We start from the raw sequence: 21401 nt of genomic DNA, 5'->3' as shown, positions 1-21401 counted from the left end.
ACGCCACCTAATTTTATTTTAAGTTATACCTGTAATTTTCTCATCCGTTGAAAAAGAAAGGGACGGGTAATCGACATGCATAAAATTTATGGAATACACGTCAATTTAAAGCAGAAATCTAAAACAACAGTCTAAACATTTTACATCGGCCAATAAAACGACAGAATTAAGTAGACAGCACGTCAAACAGATTGCATACCATGGAGATGCCTATTTTATTCGCATGGGTTATTCATTATTTTTAAATTCAACTTATTGACAATCATCCGTCCCTTTCCTTTTCGGCGGATAAGAAACTGACGGATATAACTTAAAATAAAATCAGGTGTCTGCAGAAATCGGGGTCAATAATAGCCTATATACGTCCCACTGCTGCGCTTAGGGCTGCCTTCAATCAACCGAAAGGGGTATAGTTACACTCCAGTCACCTTATACAAAAATCTCCGTGTTATCATAAGCCGTTTAACGTGAAAGTGGGAGCAAGAGCTCTCCGTTGCCATCAGCGGCTTACGGACTAAAATAAGACCTAGAAGGGGTGAGGTAAATCTAGTTACGAATTGGTGCGAATTCTTCCTTTTGGCGACCTAAGTCATTTTCTTTGTAGGTCATTTTCTGACTAGGACACTTTCTGGATATATCATTTTGTGTATGTACAGTCATGAAAAATAATCAAACAAATGTAAGAAACTCTAATGTAAGAAAACTGTAAAATGTTGACATTCATAGAAAGTGACCAAAAGAAAGTGACAAAAGGTTATTCTTTATGGTATGGAGCATACTCCACCACGTTGCTTCAGTTCGGGTTGGTGGACATACTCCTATACACATGCATTTTGAATACAATCAATAATGACGTTGCTAAATAAAAGACAATCTAGAAATATGCTGAGCCGTTTCTCTGTCTTGTGTTAGCCTTATTATTTTATATCCTGTTCTGTGTACAATAAACTATTAAATAAATAAAATCACTCACCTTGACCGATGATGTTGAGCAGTTATAACAAAAGTTTGTCATATTGTCACGTAGTCCCAGAAGGATGTGTCCAATATCACTAAGTTTGGCTATCGCATTTTATTATTTCACTTAACAAACACACTAAATAATACTCACAAAAGCCACCGAAACCGAACACAGATCGTCGCATGAGTCATGTCATGAGCCTATGGCGGCTCAATAATAACCATGACACCAGGGTTGATGAGGTTGGTAATCCACTTCATAACCCACACGATAGAAGACCGAATTAGAAAAGAAAAACCTTAGTGCTCCCGCGAACGAGCAATGGCGCCGATGTGAAAACTACCCACTGTTCGTTTTTAGTTGCTGAATATTGTAGCATAATAAGTGGGTAGGCCACTTATTAGAAAATTATAATGCCATAATACGAGTACACGTTTGCCTGTCACTTTGAGGTCGCAGGTTCCAATCCAGCACAGGCCTAAACCAATGATCGTCGAATTTGTTTTCGAATTCATGTTTGGATCGTAAATGGAAACCCATATTCCCGAGAAATGCATTTTCGGAGGTATGTGACATAACCTGTATTGGGCTGGTTTTCCCTTCACGGGTTTGAAGGTCAGACAGGTCAGGTTAGGTAAGAGGGCTCTGTGAAAAACGGGAAAATGCTAGGGGGATGAATGCTGTCAATCTTATCGCCTAATTATGTGAAATAACATAATATTATAACGAGGTACTTACTTAACAGTCGAAATGTATCATGAGAAACAATTTTGAAGTCATTTTTGTCGACAATAAAATCACTCACCGTTTTATGTATGCTTATATCAATCAGTAAATCATATCAATAGCATACATACCTAATTAAAACGTAAAAAAGTATAAATAGTGCTGAAATTAATTAACGTAGCTAATGAACATTGTATTTTTTTTTAACCGACATGTTTTAAATTTACGAAATTAGGCCAAATGTATTTAATCAGGTGGACCTGCCTAATGACTCCTATTTATATCTAGGACATTATGAAATAGAACGGATGACACCAGTTTGCCTACCCACGAGGTATTTCTATCATTTTACTAAATTGTACCGAATAAGGATGTAGAAATAGGACAATGGTGCTGATCTAATTTTATTTTAAGTTATACGTGTCATTTTCTTATCCGCTGAAAGAGAAAAGGACGAGTAATCGACAGGCATAAAAATGAAACACGTCAATTTTAGGCAATTTTACAGCGCCATAACCTTAAATACGTAGCCTGGAAAGTCCTTCATTTATAATTTGAAAGTTTAAATTTACTTTCTTTACTTTTTCTGTTTTATTTTACTTGACATTCAAAATTTATTGAATTACTTACGTACTTTTAAATTTCGATATTCTACACCGTAATTTACGCAATGGCCCCGATTCCTGCAGACACCTAATTTTATTTTAAGTTATACTTACTTACCCGTCATTTTATTATCTACCGAAAAGGAAAAAGAACGGATGATTGACAACTGTTCATTTTCAAATGAATTAATAACCTGGGCGAATTAAATAGGCATCTCGCTGGTATTCAACCTAGATTTTAATATAATTTGTTATTACTTAAAATCGCCGAATTGCGCTGATTTGAAGCTGATTTCGAGGCCTATTTTATGGTCGCCTGAACTGGAGAAGGAATCGAGGAAGGTTCGACTTTAACATATTAGAATAAGGTGTTGTTACTCTCTACCAGCCCCGCCTAAAGATGCTTATTGGCAATGAATTCAACTTAACACCTTTCGTTTGTGTAGTAAGTCCATTAATGCTCCGTATATTAAAACAATTTCCATGTACTATTAACTAGCATACACAGCATAGAGTTGATTGTTTATTAGTCAATTATTTTATATGATCATGTTTATTTTATTAATAGGTACTTATTTTCGCAAAGAGAAAAAGAGAAAGTTCGGTGTGTAAAATGATTGTTTACTTATGGATAAGAATCTGAATTTCATAATTTACTTTTTCTTATTTAAAGACAGATTTCTGTCTTTATTTAAAGACAGATCTAAAACTAACGAAAAACATTTTATTTTTTCTATTTAACTTATTTATGAACTTTAATCAAGGAAAACGTAATAAGTCCGACATTTTATTACATTTTTCTATGACGTCACAGTGTGATTTTTTTACAAATTCTGTAGTAATTTCGTGATTTGACTAGTTGGAAATTAGCCTATTATTCGTCGCGCGGTATGCAGTTGTTATGTTAAGGCTGCAAACGCAACCACTTCAGAAAATGATCACTTAATGTTTTTTCTCTTTTTCACTCATGATTAATTGTTGTTTACAGGGTTACCTGCACATCTGGCGGCAAGAGTCCATCTTCTCCGAGGACGAATTGACGGAGCTTTTCAACAATATCGAGGATATTTACGCTTTTAATAGGTGAGTTATTCTACTTATTATTTAATAATATTTACTTACCTACTTAAAATTTAGATTTAAGTATATCAATAGGGTAACTGGAATTAATATAGTGATTAAAATATAGTAATTTTTCGCATGCTTATTTCTAGCGGATCACGGGGATTCCTGCACATGAAACATATTATTATCAACTATTTGACAATACTATGAATACGGATCGGTTTGATTTAAAACTTAAGTGCAGTTTTCACTAACATAGTCTGGACACGCACGATTCGGAGGTCCCGGATTCGAATCCCGGTGACGAAATATAAAAAAAAAATGCTTTGTGATCCTTAGTTTGGTTAGGTCATTACAGGCTGATCACCTGATTGTCCAAAAGTAAGATGATTCGTGCTTCGGAAGGCACGTTAAGCCATTGGTCACGGTTACTACTTACTGATGTAAGTAAGTAGTCGTTACATGAGTCATGTCAGGGACCTATGGCGGCTCAATAATAACCCCGACGAAGAAGACTAACACAGTTAACTCGACTATTATAGACGGTGATACGGCTCACCTATCACGTTGGTCTAACAGAAAGCTCGGTGAGGTGTGGGTTGGATAGTTTATCTTGCAATGGATGTACCTCTGAATCCCCATTGGGATATAGTCGTGATCTGATGTTATGTTGAAAACTTAACTTTCAGTGTGTTTGTGTGTAGGAGACTTGCTTTAACTTGATTCTTATTGAAACATATCCCTAAAGTACTACTCACCACACAATTTGTCCCTATTGATACGAGCCTTCTTTTATTCTCCCCTCTATAGCTTTTTGGCAAATATTCGACATATGGGATAATTTGACGTGCCCTCATAGACGCAATGCAGCGGAGTTACATTGATCTACTTCTTACTTTTGTTGCTTAACTAGGGAGGAACTAGGAAAAAAAAAACAATTGAAGAAAGAAAAAAAGAAAGTACTTATTTTAATTTCAAAATAAGAAAACTTGTTGCTTCTTTTGGTATTGGCATTTCAAGATTGATACCATAGGATATGATAATGGTAATTTTTTCCTGTAGGCTCTGCACGGTAACCGCGCCGCGCGCGGCGCGAATTACATCGAGGCCTTCGACCAATAGCCGTTTGACGTCCATTTACTTAGATAGCATTCGTATCGTTTATAGGTCGAAGCGCTCAATATAATTCATGTCTAACTAACTAGGGATAACAAAGTATTTTTTGTGATATGTCCCCACCGTGAATCGAACCCGGGACCTCCGGATCGTGAGCCCAACGCTCAACCACTGGACCACGGAGATCGTTGTATTCTTTATTCGTCTTTTGATTTATTCTAAACAAACACTTACTTTTTAATAACGCTGATCCCAAATCCTCCTAAATCCGCCACTGTTAATCGCGAGGGTGTTAAAATAATAGCGAGCGCCCTGTCAAGGGTAGTTTTTATAAAGGGGAACCCTCCCGACACTGCACTATCCATGCAAGGGCCCCTTGGTTCAAACAGTTGTATTTTGTGTGGTCCCTTCAATATACCCTGATTTTATACTGTCAGTATTGAATTACTAAGTTCTTTTGAACTATATCGCCGTGAGATTTACGTATGTTGCATCTATAATATAATACATAATATAAATACACAAGAGGAGCTCGGTGGCGCAGCGGTTAACGCGCTCGGTCTGCGATTGTTGAAGTAAAGCAACTTTCGCATAGGCCGGTCATAGGATGGGTGACCACAAAAAAAAAAGTTTTGATCTCGAGCTCCTCCGTGCTTCGGAAGGCACGTTAAGCTGTTGGTCCCGGCTGCATTAGCAGTCGATAATAACCATCAATCCGCACTGGGCCCGCGTGATGGTTTAAGGCCCGATCGCCCTATCCATCCATAGGGAAGGCCCGTGCCCCAGCAGTGGGGACGTTAATGGGCTGATGATGATGATGATGAAATACATAAATTCGCGCTCATAATCCTAAATGAGCAGATCCACAAGCAGCCATGCAGCCATTTTTGATAATAAGTCCTAAGATAAGTCGCTATCTACGGAGCCCAACGATAGCGAGTCGACGGTTCCGGACCTTACATTGATCAATCCGAGATGGCGCTGCTTCCAATTCTAGCAGGCTGAAAGAAATACGGCATCACAAGTCATAGTCTCTGCTTACCCCGGTGGGAAATAGGCGTGAGTCGATTGTAGTATGTAAGTCTGTTGATTAGTCCATCGCCCATATAATTGTCCGAAATGTTACAAAGGGTACAATCCCTTTGTCTGTTTTAACGACATGCCTGGGAAGATAAGCATCTGAATGTGTTTTTTATTTGCTTCGAGTCGTTAGGGCTTCTATTTTTCTTTCGTGGTTACGTCTAGTATACTGCATATACCTGCGTATGAGGTACACCTCATAGAATGCTTACCACAAAGCTATCCTGTTCCACCGTAGAATCTGATACCTTCAGATGACGGTTCTTACAACGCACAAACAAGACTAATTATAGATGGATTTTTTTACTCCACGTGTATTGTCCTTAGCTGAACATTTGTGGTCAATTATTGAGTAATCGCTGTATGATCTCCTTCACTTGTACTTCGGGGATATTTACGTGTTTGTGGTGTTTCTATAGTAAGTAGTTTGGGATATAAACAAATGAAAATATTGAGAAACAAATAAATTTATTCATATTCAAAAATATTTATTTAATTGGTATAACAGTTGTAAAGATTTGTCAATACCAAATGACTACGTACACAATGCGTACATCGCATTTAGCTAAGCTATTACGCTTCAAACCTTCGTACGAGTACTGACCACCAACTTATTTGGCCTCACACCACAACAATACGAACATAAAACGTAAACTTTATGAGTTCCTACATGTGGTTAATACCTGGAGTCCCGCTAGGCACTATTCTTGGTCCATTAAAGCAAATACTCTACTCTCTACAAATACCCTTTTGACGTCTTAGTGATAAAATTGCAATAAAAGCCAACGGCAATTACTTGTAAAAGTGTACTTTATAGAATTTCATAGATTCTCTGCTGAGGGTCTAAGTTTCTATAAATTATTATGCATAAAATACTCAATAAAGCTGTATTGCGTGATTGCATTGCACGCTTGATCAGAAATGTTTATGGTATTTGTGATTACTTATATTAAACAGTAAGGTATGTTAGTTCCTAAGAAACGATTACGTACTTGAAAATTCAAAAAAAAATTCAAAAATTATTTATTTACCAAAAATCAATACAATACTCGTGTTTGGGACAACTTTTAAGCAAATATTTACTTGTGTTAGTAGCCCCGCTCTTCTATGTGATACAATTGGTATTGGTAATGAAGTAAAAATAAAGAAGTACAAAATAAATGAACAATAAAGAAAAATAAGAAAATAATAAAAACAAAAACAATAATAAAAAAAAAAGAGGAACATTAAAAACAAGTGGGTATGTGTGTAAACTTATAAGATCTATATTAGTGGTGTTAGTGTGTGTATGTGTGTGTGTGTGTGTGTGTGTGTGTGTGTGTGAGAGAGAGAGAGAGTATTAGTGTGTTGAGAGTGTAAGTGTAAATGTTAATTTACATTATTCCAGTAAGGTAACAACTGTTTGAGTGTGACCATGCTTAATATTTTATGCAATTTATAGTAAACAACTACCTTCCTACCTAAATAAAATAAAACAAACATGAGCTTACTCGCCTATCTTTAGCATTGCCTCAATCTCGTCGTAGGTTTTACTCTTGATCCAGCCGTATAGGGTAGTTTTGCAGTCACGTGTCGTTTTAGGATATATGTTTGTTTCCTTGTTTATATAGTTGTAAAGATGAGTGGACAACTTAGCAAATTGTTTTTGAGCATAAACAGTTTTAACTTCAGGCTCGAGGGCTACCTGGTAATGTCTTCGTCTCTGCAGTAAATTTGAATCAAACTGAAGAGTTTTATGCACTCTGAGAATGGAACACATAATAAACAACTTCCTAACTGTGAGGACATCTGATTGTAGGTAAAGAGATGCTGTAGGATACCTAAATGGTTTAAAATTAATTACCTTCAAAAGACATCTCTGGGCCCTTTCTAGGTCTAAGAAGTTGGTTCTATTCGCACCACCCCAAACTGGAATGCAGTAGCTCATGACTGATTGCGCCAAAGACTTATATATTTGCGTTATAATAGTTGTGTCCAGTACGTGCCTAAGTTTTTTAAATATCCAAATAAGATTTCGAACTCTGACTATAACCAGTTCTATATGCGGTTGCCATGATAAGCGTTGATCTACCATCACTCCTAAATATTTCGTAGACGAAACTTTTACAATAGGTTCGCAGGCGCAGTTATTTAAATCATTGCAAGTATGAATTTTAAGAGTGTGAATATTATTGGGCTGAGTTCTGTTATACTTTGAGAAACAAATGTAATTACATTTTGACGTGTTCAGGGTCAGCAAATTCTGTTTAAACCAATTCGCAACTTTAGCAAGTCCCAGCTCAGCACAATTAAACACCGATTCCCATGATTGTCCAGTAAACAAGATCGCTGTGTCGTCAGCGTAGCAGAAGACGTGTCCATTATCTATCTTCATTTTACATAAATTATTAATATAAAAAGAGGGTTAAAAAGAGGGTTGGTCCGAGAACCGATCCCTGTGGGACTCCGAAAGTTACTTCCTCTTCGTCGCTTACGAGACCGCCAATCTTTACTCGCTGCTTCCGACAATGAAGATAGTCCCTAAAGAGTTGTAGCTGAGTCCCTCTTACGCCAATTTCGTCAAGTCTGTGCACAAGAATAGGAATAGATACAGTGTCAAATGCCTTCTTTAAATCTAAGAAAACTGTAATACATTTTTTCCCAGAGTCTACCTCAGTAACAATTCGAGAAATCAGGCTTAACACTGCATCTTCTGTCGACTTTCCATGACGAAAACCATATTGCGTTTCTGATAAGATGTTGTTTTTATTCAAGTAGTTAACCAGACGGGAGTTTAACAATTTTTCTAATATTTTGGAAATTACTGTAAGGACAGATATAGGTCTATAGTTACAAAGAATATCTTTGTTCCCACTCTTGTGCACAGGTGTGATAATAGCTATCTTAAGTATTGATGGGAAAATGCCTTGCTCGAAGCAAAGGTTAACCAAGTGCGTGATTAATGGTACAACCAGATCTGATGCAATCTTTAGGAATCTTGTAGGAATGTTATCCCATCCTTGCGCACTATCCGATTTGAGATTCATCAGTGTGGTATAAACCTCCTGACAGTCAGCCCTCAAAAGACCAAATGATGTACATGGCACATCTGTGCTTGATAGCAAATTGGGAAGTCTAGGGTCAATATTCTCGGCTAATTTTCTACCTACATTAGCAAAATAATTGTTCACGAAATTGACTGACTCTTCAGGTGAAGGTTTAGCTTTCAATAGGTTCGTATTTTGGCTTTTATTGCTTTTACGCAGGGTGTAATTATCTATAGTAAGCCATAATTTTTTTGGATTCCCCTTCGCTTTATTAAATATTTCTCTATCGTAGATTCTTTTAACTTGTTTAATAGCATTTGTCACATAATTTCGGTATCTTCTGTACGTAATTTTTAGTATAATATTGTTAGGATCTGACCTCAATTTTCTCTGCATATTATTTCTGTTTCTGATACATCTTAACAGACCGAGGGTCATCCATGGTTTAATAAGGCGTACATTACATGGAATGGATTTTACAACTGTGCTTTCCATCAAACATTTTTGAAGACTAGTTATTAGAATTTCAGATAACACGCTAGGGTTGTTTTGTGAAAGTAGTTCCAATAAATTATATCCAGAAAGTACGGTTACAGCTTTTTCGTAGTTAATAGACGTCTTTGTTTTACAGCACACGTTATTTTTGTTTATTACGTCAGATAGTTTTAGAAAAATCATAAAATGGTCGGTCACTGTTGTATCGAAAACTGCAACAGTGGCTGATCTAGATGACGCGTCCAATTTTAACATAAAATGATCCAAACAACTATTCTGCCTGGTAGGCAATTTGTGACCAGCGAGGATGCCATGCATTGCTAATATGTCCATATAATAAGACCTATTTTTACTTACATTTGGATCCTCTTCTGTTTTAGGTATGAGATTTATGTTAATATCGCCTGTGATAACTATATTTTTACTACCGCTAATTTTGACAAGTTGTTCGTCAAGTGATTCTATAAATCCAGTAGCATTGGCGTTTGAAGGGGAGCGGTAAATTGCGAGAATCATGATGTTATTTACTGTTATTTGTAGACATGACGCGTGATTTAATTCCACTTCTTCGACACTGTGCAAAAGACAATTTTTAACATAAGTGACTACTCCGTCGCTTTTATTAATATGATTAGTAGTAAAGTACCCTGTGTAGTTTTGTATTTGAGGAATTGGTTTATTGTCATTCTGTTTGCATTCAGTTAAAGTTATAATATCAACTGTCAAGTGTAGGTTAGCTAATGTAATGAGAAGGTTATCAAAGTTTCTGTAAACGCTACATATGTTCTGTGATATTATGGTTAAGTCGTCATTATTTATTTGTATACGTTTGCATATGTCATCTGTTGGGCAAGTATAGTTTTCCGTATTCACAAGTTCGTCTAATGCATTTATATGAATAACATTCCTATCCATTATATAGGATAATTATTGAAAAGAATCGTTGTTTCAACATTCTATATGAGTATCGTACGCGTTTTATAATATAGATCTGTGTTGTTTTACGTGGCTGATCTTGAGGTGGTATGGATTTTATTGTGTAGGTGACAGTATCGAATGTATAAGTAAAGTAGATGTTATATGATAGTTTTAATGGAGCTTTTTGTATATAAGTTACGCAGTGTGTGTGTGTGTGAGTTTAGTATGAACTTTATCAATTAAACTATGGTAGTTAGAAAGAGAACAAAATAATGCAAAAACAACCGAATAATACAGAGTTACGTAATGACTTAAGTATTCTACTATAGCTAGTCAGTCCTGGAGTAATCTGTGCACTTGAGCCTCATTATTGATAGTGATAATTGGAGACTGTTCGTCTTTCCTGACATACACCCTTCCGTAGGCAGTCCAACAAAACTTGTATCTTTTAGATTTGGCCAGGTCACGTGCCAGGAAGTATAGCCGTGCACCCTTAGCAGTAAGCTGTTCGCAAACAAAAATAGGATCGTCTTCATTCTTTGTAAGCCCAAGGTGCTTCGCGCAGAGTTTTTGCTTATGCTTGTTATTAAACAATTTGCACAGCTTAAGAATTTCAGTTTTTAGGATGGATGATGATGTCTCCACTATTATAGGTTTACTTAATTTAGAGTCCTTTTTTCCTTGAATTCTATATATATCTTTGATATCTGTTTTCGAAACAGTGCATCCGACAGTTTTTGTAAGGTGAATTACCATATTAATGAGGTCCTCTTTAGACTCGTTTGTGATAAATTTTGGCACATTTTTTATCTCAATGTTTGTCTTCCTGAATCCTCTTTGTAAATCTTCCACCTTATCTTCAAGAAACGCGATATATTCCTTGTCCTTCTTTGACTCCATTTCTAACTTTTCTATCCTTTTCTGGAATTCGATGTTTTGTGCGGTTAGGAATTCTATGGATTTTTCTATATTGTGGTTAGTTTCCTTAATTTCCATAACAACAGAGGTTATTTTTTCTAGTTCACGTCCATGGTTGCTTAGCAGGGAAGTTATGGATTTCATTATTTCCTCTTTAAAAGAACTCATTTCATTTTCTACGTCAATTGTATCTCTTCTCCTCTTAGTTCGCTGCGTGATAAAATTCGGTGGAGTAACGACATCACCGTGGTCAGGTCGGTTAATATTTGGATCAGACATAGATTTGTCCATCTTAGATTCAGAAACTGTTGAGCCTCGCGAAAATCCAATATATCAGGGTAACATAAACTCGATGTGGCGGCGTACTTGAAATGCAATTAAAGAATTCAATTGGGCTGGAGTGTTCTCTTAGTGAAGCTTAGTATGATAGAAAACTTGATGTTTTTTTTTATCAATTATGTACAGATCCTGTCAAACGGATTCGATTAATCTTGCCAAGGATTTCATTGTAGAAACATGAGGATGGATTTAAGTGTAAAACTAGACATCCTTAATTGGTTACACAGTAGGTATGTATATCGCTGCAGCTATCATCACTGTCATAATCACTATCACTGAAGTATCTGTATTAAGTATTCCTTTACACGTGTCAACCTCTTTTATACTGACTAAACCCTTCTTATTTTAAATTCCAGATCACTCTGCGAGGAGCTGAATACCTGCCGTTTGGACGCGACCTGCATCGCTCGTTGCTTCGTCGACAACACTTCTGGTTTCGCCGTCTACACGTCCTACTGTACCGGCTATCCCCGCACTATGGAGCGTTTGGCTGCTCTTGCTTCTAACAACCATAGTGCTCGGGAGTTTAGAGAGAGGCAGGTTGCGTTGGGACATCCTCTGCCGTTGGCGTCGTATCTGCTGAAGCCTGTGCAGCGAATTCTGAAGTACCATCTGTTGCTGCAGGTTTGTTTGGTTTTTTATTCTTGTGTGCTTCTCTAGTCATTTCGTAATGTTCATTAATCCTACAGGTAGTATGAAGTTGAATTAAAAAACCTAAACTCTGTGATGGAGTGCGTATATTGCCGCAAAAATGTGAAATGGAATATAGTTTTGCATTAGTAACTTAAATAGTCCTTAGTCCCCCCCCCAGGTCCCAGGTCCCAGAGGTCCCGTAGTAATATATACCATAACCCGATAAACTAAGCATCGATGACATAAAGCTACCCATGATAAAACAACATCATTCCCATTGATCCCCAGAACGTGGTGAAGCAGTGCGCGTCCCGGGAGACGGAGTACGCTCTACTGAAGATGACAGGCATCGCGCAGCACATTGACGACATGAAGCGAAGACACGAACATGCTGTCCGTGTGCAGGTAATACGTAGTCCGTATAATCAAAGGTTGTCTGGAAGAGATTACCACTTAGCAATAAGGCTGCTCATTGTTCTCTATTGTTTGTAATATTGTATAATTATGCTGTGTGTGCAATAAAGTATTTGTTATGTAGTGTGACAGTCTCTATGGTTTAATAGTCAGAGAGTTTGGCTCACTATTTGAGAGTCCTGGTTCGATTCCTGGTGGAGAAGAGTCAGATAGTCAAAAACTCGTTTTGTGAGATTTTTTTTGTTTGGTTAAGACATTACAGGCTTAATCATCTGATTATTTTAAAAGTTAACTCCAACTCCATGAATGCCAGTTATGGCAGATACTTCTTACTCTTAGTACATAAGCTTAATCAGGGCCGTCAGCTCAAGGATAATCCTGAGGACTGAAAGAAGCATTGTACTGTGAATGGCAAGAGTACTAATGCTTATTGTGTTCGATTTTCAGGAGATCCAGTCACTCCTGTACGGATGGAATGGCCCGGATTTGACTACGTACGGAGAGTTGTGTGCCGAAGGGACATTTAGGTGAGTTACCTTATCTATATTTTTTATACTATTCTCTAAAGCAACACCAACCGTGCCGCTGGGTGCATTGATGAAGGTACTTTCTTATTTAGGTATTATGTCAAAACGTACATTACATCATCTCGGCTCGGGCACTAAACCACTGAATTCACCTTTATGAGTTTGAATTCCTTTTTGGATCATAGACAATTAATGTCACGTGGCCAGCCCCATGATACATGGGACTTAAACATAGCTGGCGAGATGTGGTTGTATACTAGACACTTTTATAAGCTCACGATCAATTGAGGTAGTCAGAGGTACATCCATCGCAAGATAAACTAAATACCCTTACCTCACCGAGCTTTCTATGTCAAAATACGATGTTTGTCAGGTTGGACCGCAGTAAGTGGATAGAATCCTAGACATTCCAGCGTTTTGCCTTGACGTTTTCTTTCTGGCAAATCGACGTGAATAGAATGCCGTCTGTGCGAGTACCTGACTTAGTTAATACAGCACAATACTGCGAGAGTGGATCGCTTAAACGCTTAACTTCATCCTGTCAGGTAGGACCGTTTGGGGATCATCCCGCGGCCAAGAGACGCCTTTTGTAATGAACATAATATAACATGAACTCACGACTACATTCATCGCAAAGATGAACTAAGTACCCACATCTCACCGAGCTTTCTGTTAGACCAGCGTGATAGGTGGTTCATCATCATCAACAGCCTATATACGTCCCACTGCTGGGCACAGGCCTCCCCTCAATCAACCGGAGGGGATATGGAGCATACTCCACCACGCTGCTCCAATGCGGATTGGTGGAGGTGTTTTTACGGCTAATAGCCGGGACCAACGGCTTAACGTGCCCTCCGAAGCACGGAATCATCTTACTTTTTCGGACAATCAGGTGATTCAAGCCTGAAAAGTCCTTACCAAACAAAGGACAGTCTCACAAAGTGATTTCGACCATGTCCCCATCGGGAATCGAACCCGGACCTCCAGATCGTGAGCCTAACGCTCTAACCACTAGACCACGGAAGCTGTTAGGCTGATAGGTGGTTACGAGAAAGTTATCGCCGTCTATAATGGTCGAACCAACTGTCTTAGTGAAAAACTGCACTTAAGATAAATTGTAATTAATGTACTTGTGTTGGTCAGAGTGTTCGGCGCGAAGGCGATGCGGCATGTCTTCCTGTTCGACAAGATGCTGCTGGTCACCAAGAACCGGGAGGACGGCATCCTCGCATACAAGTCGCATATCATGGTATGCATTTAGGTGCTCTCTTATGTATAGTCGCAAGCCTGGTAAGGCCTTTTAATATCCAAAATGTTTTCGAAATCTGGGCCTTAGGAGATATACGTCCCATTGCTAAACGGGTCTCCCGTCAATGAAGCGGTGAGGTATGGATCATTCCTAGTCTTTCACATTCACACGTTCACACTTTAACTTTTAATATTATATTTTTATTAGTTTTTATATATTACTTAAGTATCATCATCATCATCATCATCATAGGCCTCATACGTGTACAATAAAGATATATTTCACCTATTAATTAAATTAAATACCCTCATTTACGTTGCAGTGCAACAACATGATGCTAGTGGAGTCGATTGCGGGTGCGCCGCTGTCATTCCACGTAATCCCGTGGGACGCGCCGCGAGCGCAGCTCACGCTGCAGGCGCGCTCGCACCGCCACAAGCGCGAGTGGACGCTCTTGTTGAAAAGGGTACGTTAGAAATACAATGGATGACAAAAAACATTAACAAATAGCCATCATCCTGCCAAATTTTACCTCGTTTTTTATCATGGTCCGCTTATTTTCCTATATTTATTGATAAAAAGCAATTTTCAATTTCCTTGAATTAAAATCCTATGGCAATTAACGAAAAGGACAATGACAATAAAACGGGATTATAAAAATAAATAAGATACTCAGAAGCCAGTAGACAAAACGTAACAACAACGAACTAATACATAATAATTTCAATCTCTTAATTAGAAAAAAAACTAAAACAACAAATCTTAAAAGAGAACTGTTAAAATTTACAGGTAATATTGGAGAACTACAATGCCGTTATACCGTCCCACGCCCGACAATTGGTGATGGAACTCGGACAGAACAAAACTGACGGTAAGTTGTAGCACAATGTCTTCGATTCTTCATACGGATTCGCAAGATTTATAAAGGAGAAGAAAAATAATTGAAACTGAATTCTTGTTTACAGATGACATGCTAGCTGAGAAATCACACAACCTGATTACGCAAGCGTCGATGAGAAAACAACTCTCAGCCCCAGAGTACCTCGAGAAGCGGAAGCTCGAGCGAGAACGAAGAAAATCCTTCGAGAACGGTATCAGAGGCCGCCTAAAGAAGGCCAATAGAAAATACACAGTACCCAACTCTAGAACTGAGACCAATCAAGATTGTGATTGTGCTCAAGTATCACTCGAGAAAGGTACAGATTACACTTGTGACAATTGTTACGTAGATCTTTGCTCTGATTGCGAAACTGAACTCAATAAAGACAAAGTAAAAGATGAAAAGTGTAGTTGTAGGGAGAATGAACTTACCGGGGAAAAGTGTCCTGAATGTGATAGGTCTTTACAGTACATAGACGCTGGTAGCACAGAACATTTAGAACGAAAGCCATCTGGCTGCAAATGTTCTGACTTCCAGTCATCACAAGAAAGCTTCAGTAAAGAATTCCCAAGTACTACTTCTTTAACGAAGACTAGAGGCTACCATTCTTCTGATAACATCGTAGGTTACACGGATAACAGCAAAAGTAAAGAAGACTTAACTGAAACAAATAGTTCTCTGCTTAGCGTGCGAAATATTCCAAAGACATGTCTAAAGTGCGCGAAGATAAAAGAGAATATCCCTGTAACTGATACTCTCAGCATTCATGGAAGAAAGAGTAGGTGTAACGATACGGACAAACACAGAACAGACACTTTAAGATCAAAATCCAAAGACGATCCTCAGAGGTCGAAGTTGTCCAAAATTGGGACATGGAGGAGGAAATCTGAACCTGGCTTGCAACAAAATGGAATAGTAATCAAGAAGTCGCAAGACAGTGATAGTGAAAGAAGTGACATGAGAGGCCATGAAAAAATTGAGTTTGAATGTCGAAATTGCGGATCAAACAAAATTACACGCAGGGCCAAAATTAACGAGGGATCAATTTTATCGGATCCTGAAATGGACGGTAAGAAAAAAGGAAATGCGATAAAGCCTAGCATTGAGATAAAAATGTATAATTCGAAAAATATACCAAAGAAAATTTCCAAGTTAAAGAAGAACAGGGCTAAAGGATTGCGCTTAGGATCCGATACAACAGCAAAGTTTTATGCAGATTTATCTACTGATGTTTCTACCGAGAACATTCTTCACATATCTGAGTCTAATGATAGTCTAAACGTCGATAAGGTTAAAGACAACTCACAAAGCTCTGATCTACCCGAGACAATTAGCAAAGACGAAGATATTGACGAAGAAACTTACAAGAAGCTCATAGAGAAAACCGATTCGTTCAAAAAAAACGAATTAGAAAAAGTTAAGTACTTAAATAAACAGAAAGTGATAAACGAAGGTTCAGAAGTCGATGATAAGAATGGTGAAGTGGAAACACGAAACGAAGAAACAACAAGAGATTTTGAAGAAACGGAACAACCTTTAGAACAGATAATATCTCAGTTATTGATGCAGAACAGGGAGTTTCAGAAGCTTTTAAAAAAGCAGCAGCAAAGAAACACTGCTCAAAGAAGACATCAAAGACTTTTGAAATCCCATTCAAATCCTGAACAAGTAATTCTATCACGGCATACAGATTCACTTAAATTGAAACCAAAGTATGGTCGTCAAACTTCCGAAAATTTTGAAAGCTGTACGAATGACGATATATTGGAAGTATTAAGTCCAAAACTTGAAATGGAAGAGGAAGATCATATTTACGAAACTCTACGAGTTGAAAGTCGAACAGATGAAGAAGTTTCAAGTACGAATAATAAACCAGCTGTACCGCAACAAAATTCAGCTATACCTAGAAGATTGCCTAGCCCACCTAATGCAACAAAGAATATTCCAGAAATTACTCGAACAAGTGTTTTTGAGTCCGATTACGTTTACTTATCGTTTGACAAATTAAATGCTCAAGACAAAGACGGAATATACGACGTCCCCGTTAAATCTCCCCCAAAAGTTGATGCAAAACGTCAATCAGCAGATTATTATGTCGCTATGGAGAACCAGGGTCCTCCCACGGGAGAAGAAAATCTTTACGATAATCTCGTGAAAGTAAGAAGAAAGAAAGATGTGCCTAATAACTTACCCGGTGACTACTTACCTATGAGTCCTGAACAACAAAGTCCTAATACTCCAGAAATTTGGTTAAGTCGACAGAAGGAGCATTTCAACGTTTCTAGAGACAGAAAATCTGGTTCTTTACCAAGAAGTTTTCAAATAGTCACTAGCGGCCAAGAAGAAAATAATTTGAGCACCTTCAAATGTAAACCTAACAGCAATAGCAAAACTTATTTAAACAGAGAAGGCAAAGTTTTAAGTATAGACCGACCGTTCACTATAGCTTCCGATCAGAGTGAGATAAGTTACGATGATGTTGAGAATTATATGACTGATAGTGACATGTTAAAATTTAACAAGAACTCTAAATCAAATGAGGATGATTACGTACAAAATATAAGTCAGTCTACTTTAGAACTAGAGGAGGAAATAGACAGATGTTATAAGACCAATTTTGAAGACGTGAGCTTAGATAAAAACAAGAACGAGAATTTATTAACCGTGTCCCAACCTAATCTGAATACATCTATTGCGTCATCTTGTGAGGTTTTAGGCGTAGAACAAAATGAAAACAAACAAAATGACCTAGAAACTATACACCCAGAACATAAAATTTACAAACCTACAAGTAACATGCTATCACTCAAAAACGTTCTCAGCAGATTTAGAAATCGAACGCCGAACAAAAATAGTGACGAAAATGAAATAAACGCAAATGAAGAAAGTAGTCCTGACAGCATAAAATCTGATCCAAAAAGTCCAACAACCGAAAAGAGGTCTGCTTTAAATCCTAGAAGTTATTCCAAAAACTTACTACAAAGATTTAGAAGTATTATTGGTGATGAGCATCCGGATGACAATCAAAACAGAATGGACGTTAAAACTTCCAAACCGGTTGACGATTCGCAAAATAATCTCGCAAAAAGTGACATTAAAGTCGTCATAACATCTACAGATATCTGTCCAACAACATCGACTATAGCTTATACTGCAAATAATGATCCTCTGAGCAAAAGTGTGTACGAAACTACCACTCTCACAGAAAGTCAGAATGAAAAGAATAACTTAGAAACTCTTTCACATAGCTGTGACAACATTGCCCAGAAAATTGAAGTTGTCAGACCGACATATGAGAAAAGTATTAGTATGGTTACAACTATATCTAGTAGTTTCGGTAGTACCGGGTCAAAATCAAACAATAGTTCCTACCAGAGCCTCAATAAACTTCCTATTTATATGCAAGGAAGTAAACTTTTAGGTGCTCGAATAGCACAGTCGGATTATGTCGATCCTACGACTTTAGTTAGCGAAAAATCACCTGCTAAGAATGTCAATGTACTTATAAACAAAAATGCTGTACGGCCAGATAGTTTATTTTCAAATTCTTCATTTGTGACATCATCTAGTGAAGGAGCATATCAAGAGCAAAACAAAACTAATGAAAATCAGAATGAACCTAAGGAAAGTCAAGAAAAACTAACCGACCCACCAGGTCAAGTTAATTCAGATGAAAGTTATTACGAAAAATCGTTTGAGAAGATTGAACAAGTAACAGATGATGACGTCTTCAGAGATTCTGCTGTATATTCCGACCAAGACGACAACGATGAAGGAAAAACAGACAGTTCCAATAAAGTAACAAGTAAAACTGTTACGAGAGTTGAAAGTATTAAACGAAACGCTTCATTTAAAACACAAAAAGTAACTGTAACCACTAGTATTAAGGAGAAAAGTGGTATACACACTCATATTGCTTCAACGACAAATAAGTTTCAGTTCACCGAAAAACAAAACGAACAGAGATCTCAAAACATTCAAGGCAATAGAGCTAAGATAGCACCGCCAGTTCCTGTTAAACCTAAAATAACTAATATTCCAACAACTAGTTTTCAAAATAAGAGTTTTGTTCATAGAAGTAACAGTCTAGTTAAAACCCAAGAACAATCATTGTCCACAGAATCTGTTAATGTTAAAACTATTAAACGCAACACAAATTACAAAAGTGTGACTAGATCTGAATCAACACCAACAGAAGAAAAGAAGCCCGAAATCAGAACTCATACTAACCCGAATACAAAAGCAAATGACGCTAAAGAGACTAAAGAAGAAGTAGACGGCCCGACTGACAAAACAAAATTACAAGGCAATATACAATTGAAGAGGCTAAGCTTCGAAAGAGCCAGTCTCGATTCAGCTACACGTAAAATCAAAGTCAACGAGAAGCGATCATCAATTGAACCTCCGAAAATAACCACCAAATCCGTGTTAGAAAGAAGAATGGAGTTAGAACAAATGTCTAAAAGTCAAATAGCGAAACCAACTCCAAATATGAAAAAGCCTGTACAAGTAGCGAAACCTAAATCAATAACAACAAAAGTAGCTACATTTGAGAGAAGTGTTAGCGATAATGGAAAGAGAGATACAAAGATCCCTGCTAGTAGTTTTGTGAACATTCCCACTGAGAAAAACAGTATTATTGACCCCAAATCTGAAGCAATGGAAGACCAGAAAAGTAGTTGGGTGAAACAAGTTGTCAATAAATTCCAATGAGCTTAAAACGAGTGATACGATTGCATTTATGTCGATTCCGTCTGAATTTCTACTCCACTTTTTGAAGTCCATCAATAAAGAATGTAGTTTTGTAGAACATGTATTGAGTTAAGAAATAGGTAAGGTTGCGAAAGAGAGAAAAAAATATAATAACGCTTCTGTTTTATTAAATGAAAATATCAGAATGGTTTTGGACTTTTCGACTTTAGAAATAAGTCCAATAATGATTGTTTTGTGTTAAACGTCGATGTAAATATATTGTCCTATCAAACCTTTGGGCTTTGATATCTTGTGCCATAGACAAGATTGAGGATTTATGTGACCGTCAGTTGGGTTTAAAAACTCTAAAGTCTACTTAATTTCAAAAATAAATTAATAGTATGGGTACTGCTGCACTCAGCAACTCTGAAACGGCCCAAAACAATATAAATATGCAAAAAAAAAATTATCTTTAAGATAAAGACCTTTCTGTTTGCTCGGGTTTGGTAATATCCTATACTATTTATTTTTGTTCTACAACTGTACGGTATATATAAGGCTCATATTTGACTCTTAAGTTATGTATGACTATGCACAAAATGTACGAAAACACGCACTATTTTCTTATCGCTTGTAATATATTATTATTGCTAAAATAAAAATAAAAGAGGGTGTTATTTTTATGATTATAAATTCTTACAAGATGTAAATCTTTATATACAATTTATGTATTAATAAATAAATAGGCAAAGTGTACTAACGTTAAATGAAGTAGGTACTTGAAAAAAGTGAAATTATTTGGTATTGTATAAGTATGATTTGGTTTTCTTTAAGACTTTATAATTAACAAAATCACCCTATATTTATTCAGAAGTGCCATTGCGAATGTATTAGAATTAAAAAAGCGTATTCGTGCAATTTTAAAATCGATTTACTTAAATAAAAAATATTTATTTTTCTAGTTTTTAGTTTTGTTGTAGCTACTAACACCAAAAAATAGAATGTTTGTTCTAGTATTATTTTACTAATTTTATGGGTTATGTTGCTGTTTTTGAAACGAACATTTTTTTTTGCTAGTAACATTTGTATAAAACTGATTATTTTGAAACGTGGAGAGCCTGATATCGTACAGGGAAAGTTGTATTTTTTAGCTAAAAAGGATTCTTTTAGGCCATTAAATCGATGGATTAAATTATACTTACAAGATGGTTGTACTGGTAACACCATTACTGTGTAGGTACTTAGTGGTGCTAATTCCTGTAAATACCATCTAATTTTATTTTAGGTTATATCTGTCATTTTCTTATCCGCCGAAAAGGAAAGGGACGGGTAATCGACAAGCATAAAATTTATGGAACACACGTCAATTTTAAGCTCAAATCTAAAACAACCGTCTAAAAATTCGCCCGGGTTATTCATTTATTTACTCATTCTTCCTAAAATTAAGAGCTGTCAATCATCCGTCCCTTTCCTTTTCGGCGGATAAGAAAATGACAGGTATAACTTAAAGTAAAATTAAGAGATGTCTGCAGGAATCGGGGCCAGTATGTTATAAAACACAATATATTATATTGTTTGAATAAATAAATTTGGAATATTTCTCGATAACCATTAACAGGCATTATTTTTCTACAAGCACAGTTGATTTTAAAATTACTTTGATGGCTCTCCATATTTCAAGTCTGGCATACTGTGTATGAAGCTGGAGTGAAGAGGATATTACATTCAAAATATAAATTTTACTTATTACGAATATT

The 21401-nt window shown here is 36.9% G+C and overlaps 1 protein-coding gene across 2 annotated transcripts in view; it reads left to right on the top strand.

Annotated features, from left to right (window-relative positions):
• LOC126378016 (uncharacterized) overlaps positions 1 to 19792 on the top strand; it is a 154124-nt gene extending 134332 nt beyond the window's left edge. For both annotated transcript variants that reach the window (XM_050026052.1, XM_050026053.1), the window contains exons 4-11: positions 3281 to 3375; positions 11606 to 11873; positions 12171 to 12287; positions 12744 to 12823; positions 13967 to 14072; positions 14395 to 14538; positions 14862 to 14943; positions 15038 to 19792. In XM_050026052.1, coding sequence (XP_049882009.1) covers positions 3281 to 3375; positions 11606 to 11873; positions 12171 to 12287; positions 12744 to 12823; positions 13967 to 14072; positions 14395 to 14538; positions 14862 to 14943; positions 15038 to 19665 — 5520 coding nt within the window. In that variant the 3' untranslated portion in view covers positions 19666 to 19792. The remainder of the gene's footprint in view (positions 1 to 3280; positions 3376 to 11605; positions 11874 to 12170; positions 12288 to 12743; positions 12824 to 13966; positions 14073 to 14394; positions 14539 to 14861; positions 14944 to 15037) is intronic.
• The last annotated feature ends 1609 nt before the right edge of the window (positions 19793 to 21401 follow it).

Source organism: Pectinophora gossypiella, chromosome 25, assembly GCF_024362695.1.
Source record: "Pectinophora gossypiella chromosome 25, ilPecGoss1.1, whole genome shotgun sequence".
NCBI lineage: Eukaryota > Metazoa > Arthropoda > Insecta > Lepidoptera > Gelechiidae > Pectinophora > Pectinophora gossypiella.
This window is presented reverse-complemented; position numbering and strand designations above follow the sequence as displayed.